We start from the raw sequence: 8065 nt of genomic DNA on the forward strand, positions 1-8065 counted from the left end.
AGATGTATAACATTAGAAGCTATTGACAGTCATCTTCAAATTCTCAAACCGACTGAATCCTATGCCTTTACTGATGGCTCTGTGCAGTTAGGCACTGGTAGAACAGGTTGTGAATGTGCAGTATATAAAGGGAATGAAATGATCATGACTAGTACACAGAGATTGAACAATTGGGCAAGCACGACACAGACCGAGTTATTGGGTATTTATCTAGCCACTGAATACCTTAAGCTCAATGGTGGTGGAGTTATTTTTTGTGACTCTAAAAGTGCTCTGCAGTCCTTAAATAACCCATCACAATGTATGTCTGAAGTAGCTTGTAATATTAAATGGAATGCAATTTTTGCCAATGATAATAACTCTTGTATAAAATTTGTGTGGATCCCATCCCATGTTGGAGTTGGAAAACATGACTTTGTAGATCGATTGGCCAATGAGGCTTGTAGGAAAGAAAACATTGATTATGACTTTGGACTATGTAATGCAATTATTAATAACATACAAATTAAAGAAATTACTTCAGATTTAGAAGAACTAAGAAATGCCCAGAGGCCTGAAAGCTGCAGTATTAAAAGTTATGACAAGTTTTGTAATAATAGGTATTTGAATGGTCAGCACAGTAACCGAACCAGGCAATGTGATGTAGTCATTGCGCGAATTCGCTTTGGCTATAGACACATCTGGCAGGTTAGTGAGGCTGAGCCACTACCAGAATACTCAGATTGTAAATTCTGTGATAAACCTTTAATGCATTCACTAGAACACTATATTGTTGAATGTGAAACCGTAAAGGACTTTAGACCTCCTGGCCTCTTGTACCACCAACTGTGTAATTATTTTATTGACTCAGGTGTTCTGGACGACATCCTAACAATTTATCCAAAATTTGCTTGTCCATTTTAAAGAATGAAGAACAATTTTTATTTATATCACTTCTAAGCTGCATCACTTATGAACCATCCCTGCTCTTTTGTGGTAGTGCACAATAGAAAGTTGTTTTCACATATCCATACATTCAAACATTGATTGTAACATTATATATATGTGCTTCAGCCTACAGTTTAGACCTATTGTCTTATGTATGACCCCTCTGTCCTGCATGACAGTGAATACCAGCATTATCCTCACTTTAATAAGACTATCAAAATCCTCAGATTAGGCAAAATTGTAATTATTTTTGTCAATAAAGATGTTAATAATAATAATCAACTGAGAAAATCAAAGAGTGACCGCCCAGAGGCATGCTGGCTGGGAGCGACACTGTATCCACCTCTATGAGTCAGCTGACTCCTCTCTTTCAAATATCTCAAGCTCATATACAGACATATCTCGACCAAGAACTTCTAATTCATATATCAACAAAATAAAGACCATAATACACAACCTTACATAATAATACATATCAATAATTCAGTACATTAAAGATTATATCATGATATAAAAATATGTGAACAAAGAATTCATATTGGCAAGACATGGTAACACTGGCAGGAGAGGGGAGGAGGGGTTAAGGGAGGATTTCAAGAGGTCTGCCAGCCAGCCATTATGCATAAGTATACATGAATACAATATAAAGTATATATATATAAAACATGTGTATCAAAACCATGTCTATGTGGTATACATCTCACAGTGCTAAAATATAATTTAATGTTAGAGGACAATGTAATGAACAATAATGAAAGGAAATTACACAGTATACATGACAGTAATACATCCGAGACCTAAATTTATACATTCTCCATCATTGTTCACATAATATTTCCTATACAGCATTATGTAGCATTCCATAATATAAGTATATACGGATGTTTTTCAAGCTACATGACATTAGGCTACTGCTATTCCCTAGACTTCTAATATATATCCACAAATACATGGCAAGGACTTATTGTACAGATATATAATATACATATGTGGAATACATTGGCAATACACATTGAATACTAGTGTGTTGTCGAAAAAAGAATAACTACATAAATTAATATTCATGACACTAGGCTAATCAGCCAAGACATCACTATACAGTTTGAGCACATCATACACCAGCTACAGTATGATCATACTGGTGTATGTGTGGTCATAACACCACCTCACACCCATATGGTAATATCACAACACACCATGGTCCAGTATGGTAATATCACAACACACCATGGACCAGTATGGTAATATCACAATACACCATGGTCCAGTATGGTAATATCACAACACACCATGGTCCAGTATGGTAATATCACAACACACCATGGTCCAGTATGGTAATATCACAACACACCATGGACCAGTATGGTAATATCACAACACACCATGGTCCAGTATGGTAATATCACAACACACCATGGTCCAGTATGGTAATATCACAACACACCTGAGTGATTGTGAGGTGATGGTGATATAGCAGTGATAGTAATATAATAGTGATACTGAGGTGGTGATATGACAGTGATAGTTAGGTGATGGTAATATAGCTGTGATTGTGAGGCGATATGGCAGTGATAGTATAGTGGTGATATAGCAGTGATACTGAGGTGATGGTTATTTGACAGTGATGGTGAGGTGATAGTGATATAGCAGTGATGGTGCGGTAGTCGTGCTGTAGCAGTGATAGTGATATATCAGTAAATGTAAGGAGGAAATCTATCACTGTGAGGTGATAATGCAGAGAAAGTGAAATGATGTTGGTGTAGCAGTGATAGTGTAATGTGATAGTGAGCTGTTGGTGATATAACAGTGACAACAGCTGTCATATAGTGACACCAACAATTTGTTACTCAACATGGTCAGTATATGACCCTAAGTGTGGGCCCTGAGGTGATGGTGATATATAGAGGTGATAGTGAAGCTATAGTGATACAGTAATGATAGGTTACAGTACTGAGAAGATATAGCATTGATGGTGATAAACCCGTCATTGTCAGGTATATGATACCAAAGTATATATACCAAAGTGTTAAATACCAGAGATAGTGAAGTTATGATGATATAGTGATAAAGATGTGTCCCTTAAATTACATTGGCATCAAAACACGCAGTCCATGGTGATGCAGGAGTGATAGTGATGGTGATGGTACAGTGAACTAGAGTGGCAGCACAACACCACACTAGTGATGGTGGTCGTACAGTGAACTAGAGTGGCAGCACAACACCACAGTAGTGATGGTACAGTGAACTAGAGTGGCAGCAAAACACCACAGTAGTGATGGTACAGTGAACTAGAGTGGCAGCACAACACCACAGTAGTGATGGTGGTGGTACAGTGAACTAGAGTGACAGCAAAACCCCACAGTAGTGATGGTGGGGGTACAGTGAACTAGAGTGGCAGCAAAACCCCACAGTAGTGATGGTGATGGTACAGTGAACTAGAGTGGCAGCACAGCACCACAGTAGTGATGGTGGTGGTACAGTGAACTAGAGTGACAGCAAAACCCCACAGTAGTGATGGTGGGGGTACAGTGAACTAGAGTGGCAGCAAAACCCCACAGTAGTGATGGTGATGGTACAGTGAACTAGAGTGGCAGCACAGCACCACAGTAGTGATGGTGGAGGTACAGTAAACTAGAGTGGCAGCACAACACCACAGTAGTGATGGTGATGGTACAGTGAACTAGAGTGGCAGCACAACACCACAGTAGTGATGGTGGTGGTACAGTAAACTAGAGTGGCAGCACAACACCACAGTAGTGATGGTGGTGGTACAGTGAACTAGAGTGGCAGCAAAACCCCACGGTAGTGATGGTGATGGTACAGTGAACTAGAGTGGCAGCACAACACCACAGTAGTGATGGTGGTGGTACAGTGAACTAGAGTGGCAGCAAAACCCCACAGTAGTGATGGTGATGGTACAGTGAACTAGAGTGGCAGCACAACACCACAGTAGTGATGGTGGTGGTACAGTGAACTAGAGTGTCAGCACAACACCACAGTAGTGATGGTACAGTGAACTAGAGTGTCAGCACAACACCACAGTAGTGATGGTGGTGGTACAGTGAACTAGAGTGGCAGCAAAACCCCACGGTAGTGATGGTGATGGTACAGTGAACTAGAGTGGCAGCACAACACCACAGTAGTGATGGTGATGGTACAGTGAACTAGAGTGGCAGCAAAACCCCACAGTAGTGATGGTGATGGTACAGTGAACTAGAGTGGCAGCACAACACCACAGTAGTGATGGTGGTGGTTCAGTGAACTAGAGTGTCAGCACAACACCACAGTAGTGATGGTACAGTGAACTAGAGTGTCAGCACAACACCACAGTAGTGATGGTACAGTGAACTAGAGTGGCAGCACAACACCACAGTAGTGATGGTGGTGGTACAGTGAACTAGAGTGGCAGCACAACACCACAGTAGTGATGGTGATGGTACAGTGAGCATGAGTGGCAGCACAACACCACAGTAGTGATTTTGGTGGTACAGTGAACTAGAGTGGCAGCACAACACCACAGTAGTGATGGTACAGTAAACTAGAGTGGCAACACAACACCACAGTAGTGATGGTGGTGGTACAGTGAACTAGAGTGGCAGCACAACACCACAGTAGTGATGGTGGTGGTACAGTGAACTAGAGTGGCAGCACAGCACCACAGTAGTGATGGGGATGGTACAGTGAACTAGAGTGGCAGCACAACACCACAGTAGTGATGGTGATGGTACAGTGAACTAGAGTGGCAGCACAACACCACAGTAGTGATGGTGATGCTACAGTGAACTAGAGTGGCAGCACAACACCACAGTAGTGATGGTACAGTGAACTAGAGTGGCAGCACAACACCACAGTAGTGATGGTGGTGGTACAGTGAACTAGAGTGGCAGCACAACACCACAGTAGTGATGGTACAGTGAACTAGAGTGGCAGCACAACACCACAGTAGTGATGGTGGTGGTGGTACAGTGAACTAGAGTGGCAGCACAACACCACAGTAGTGATGGTGGTGGTACAGTGAACTAGAGTGGCAGCAAAACCCCACAGTAGTGATGGTGGTGGTACAGTGAACTAGAGTGGCAGCACAACACCACAGTAGTGATGGTACAGTGAACTAGAGTGGCAGCACAACACCACAGTAGTGATGGTGGTGGTGGTACAGTGAACTAGAGTGGCAGCACAACACCACAGTAGTGATGGTGGTGGTGGTACAGTGAACTAGAGTGGCAGCACAACACCACAGTAGTGATGGTGGTGGTACAGTGAACTAGAGTGGCAGCAAAACCCCACAGTAGTGATGGTGATGGTACAGTGAACTAGAGTGGCAGCAAAACCTCACAGTAGTGATGGTGATGGAACAGTGAACTAGAGTGGCAGCACAACACCACAGTAGTGATGGTGATGGTACAGTGAACTAGAGTGGCAGCGCAGCACCACAGTAGTGATGGTGGTGGTACAGTGAACTAGAGTGGCAGCACAACACCACAGTAGTGATGGTACAGTGAACTAGAGTGTCAGCACAACACCACAGTAGTGATGGTACAGTGAACAAGAGTGGCAGCACAACACCACAGTAGTGATGGTGGTGGTACAGTGAACTAGAGTGGCAGCACAACACCACAGTAGTGATGGTGATGGTACAGTGAACTAGAGTGGCAGCACAACACCACAGTAGTGATGGTACAGTGAACAAGAGTGGCAGCACAACACCACAGTAGTGATGGTGGTGGTACAGTGAACTAGAGTGGCAGCACAACACCACAGTAGTGATTTTGGTGGTACAGTGAACTAGAGTGGCAGCACAACACCACAGTAGTGATGATGGTGCTACAGTGAACTAGAGTGGCAGCACAACACCACAGTAGTGATGGTGGTGGTACAGTGAACTAGAGTGGCAGCACAACACCACAGTAGTGATGATAAAGTGAACTAGAGTGGCAGCACAACACCACAGTAGTGATGGTGAAGGTACAGTGAACTAGAGAGGCAGCAAAACACCACAGTAGTGATGGTGATGGTACAGTGAACTAGAGTGACAGCACAACACCACAGTAGTGATGGTACAGTGAACTAGAGTGGCAGCACAACACCACAGTAGTGATGGTGATGGTACAGTGAACTAGAGTGGCAGCACAACACCACAGAAGTGATGGTGGTGGTACAGTGAACTAGAATGGCAGCACAACACCACAGTAGTGATGGTACAGTGAACTAGAGTGGCAGCACACCACCACAGTAGTGATGGTGATGGTACAGTGAATTAGAGTGGCAGGAAAACACCACAGTAGTGATGGTACAGTGAACTAGAGTGGCAGCACAACACCACAGTAGTGATGGTACAGTGAACTAGAGTGGCAGCACAACACCACAGTAGTGATGGTGGTGGTACAGTGAACTAGAGAGGTAGCACAACACCACAGTAGTGATGGTGGTGGTACAGTGAACTAGAGTGGCAGCACAACACCACAGTAGTGATGGTGGTGGTACAGTGAACTAGAGTGGCAGCACAACACCACAGTAGTGATGGTGATGGTACAGTGAACTAGAGTGGCAGCACAACACCACAGTAGTGATGATGGTGGTACAGTGAACTAGAGTGGCAGCATTACACTACAGTAGTGATAGTGATGGTACAGTGAACTAGAGTGGCAGCACAACACCACAGTAGTGATGGTGATGGTACAGTGAACTAGAGTGGCAGCACAACACCACAGTAGTGATGGTAGTGATACAGTGAACTAGAGTGACAGCACAACACCACAGAAGTGATGGTGGTGGTACAGTGAACTAGAGAGGCAGCACAACAACACAGTAGTGATGGTTGTGATACAGTGAACTAGAGTGACAGCACAACACCACAGTAGTGATGGTACAGTGAACTAGAGTGGCAGCACAACACCACAGTAGTGATGGTACAGTGAACTAGAGTGGCAGCACAACACCACAGTAGTGATGGTGGGGGTACAGTGCACTAGAGTGGTATCACAATACCACACTAGTGGTGGTGGTGGTGCAGTGAACTAGAGTGGCAGCATAACACCACAGTAGTGATGGTGGTGGTACAGTGAACTAGAGTGGCAGCACAACACCACAGTAGTGATGGTACAGTGAACTAGAGTGGCAGCACAACACCACAGTCCACTACAGTCACCTCCCTAATGTCACTGTGGTTGACTGCTGCCCTCACCACATCCAGGCCGCTCACCACATCACCGAAGACATGTGACCACAGGTAACCATCCTGGCGGTCCCTGGTGGTGATGGTGAACTGGGCACTCCTGGGATCCCCCGGCCTCCACCTGGCCCACACAGCTCCTGCCTGGCCTGACTCCCGGTACTGCCCCTGGAGGTCAGGCAGCAGTGGGGCTCCTCCCTCACCGATCATTACTCTCGTAGTCTCCGCCCTCCACCCACTCCCACGGCTGACCCTGGTCCCACACCTCCAACAGTTTAGTGTTGCGGTAGGTGTGGCCCCGCTGGCCCGTACACAACAACACAAACTGTCTGGCCAGCGGAGTGTCAGGGGTCAGCCGGATGGTGACCCGCCCTCTTGTTGACCCCGCCCACCCGAGGTCAAGGAACGCCAGGGTGCAGGAGGGCTCCAGCACGCCCACAACCTCACTCTCCTGCAGGAAATGAAATAAATCATGCTGATAACTGTATAACAAAATGTTATCATATTAGTTATCAAAACTCAGTAAGTCAGTAATGTCAGTAAGACTAGTGAGTGTAATAAAGTAACCTGGAGGGTGTGGGCGTGGGTGGGCGTGGGCTGACGCAGGAGTGGGTGGAGGTACAGCTGTCCGTCTTGTAGAGTTATCCTGGCGGAGCGGCGGCCATCTTGGTCTTCCTGGACGGCCAACACCCGGCCAGCCTCCACCAGCCTCTTGACGGGCTCCCTCATCCTGTGGAGGTCCTCAACCTGTGGACAGTATCAGCCCCATTATCACCTGTGGTCAGTGTCAGCCCCATTATCACCTGTGGTCAGTGTCAGACCCATTATAACCTGTGGTCAGTGTCAGTCCCGTTATTTTAGACCTGTAGCTCCAGCCCCCCCTCTACTGGAAGCGGGTTGGTGCTGGACCTGAAGCTCGAGCCCCCTCTACTGGCAGGGGGTTGGTGTTGGACCTGTAGCTCCAGC

The 8065-nt window shown here is 45.6% G+C and overlaps 1 protein-coding gene across 1 annotated transcript; it reads right to left on the reverse strand.

Moving 5' to 3' along the window:
- Positions 1-461: 461 nt before the first annotated feature.
- LOC138371389 (uncharacterized) lies at positions 462-7840 on the reverse strand. The gene is made up of 2 exons (XM_069336172.1): positions 7667-7840; positions 462-7550 (listed from the first exon to the last, which is right to left on the reverse strand). The coding sequence occupies exons 1-2, from the start codon at positions 7826-7828 to the stop codon at positions 7299-7301; spliced, it is 414 nt and encodes a 137-aa protein (XP_069192273.1). The 5' UTR covers positions 7829-7840; the 3' UTR covers positions 462-7298.
- Between the last annotated feature and the right edge of the window lie 225 nt (positions 7841-8065).

Source organism: Procambarus clarkii, chromosome 35 (genome assembly GCF_040958095.1).
Source record: "Procambarus clarkii isolate CNS0578487 chromosome 35, FALCON_Pclarkii_2.0, whole genome shotgun sequence".
NCBI classification, from domain to species: domain Eukaryota; kingdom Metazoa; phylum Arthropoda; class Malacostraca; order Decapoda; family Cambaridae; genus Procambarus; species Procambarus clarkii.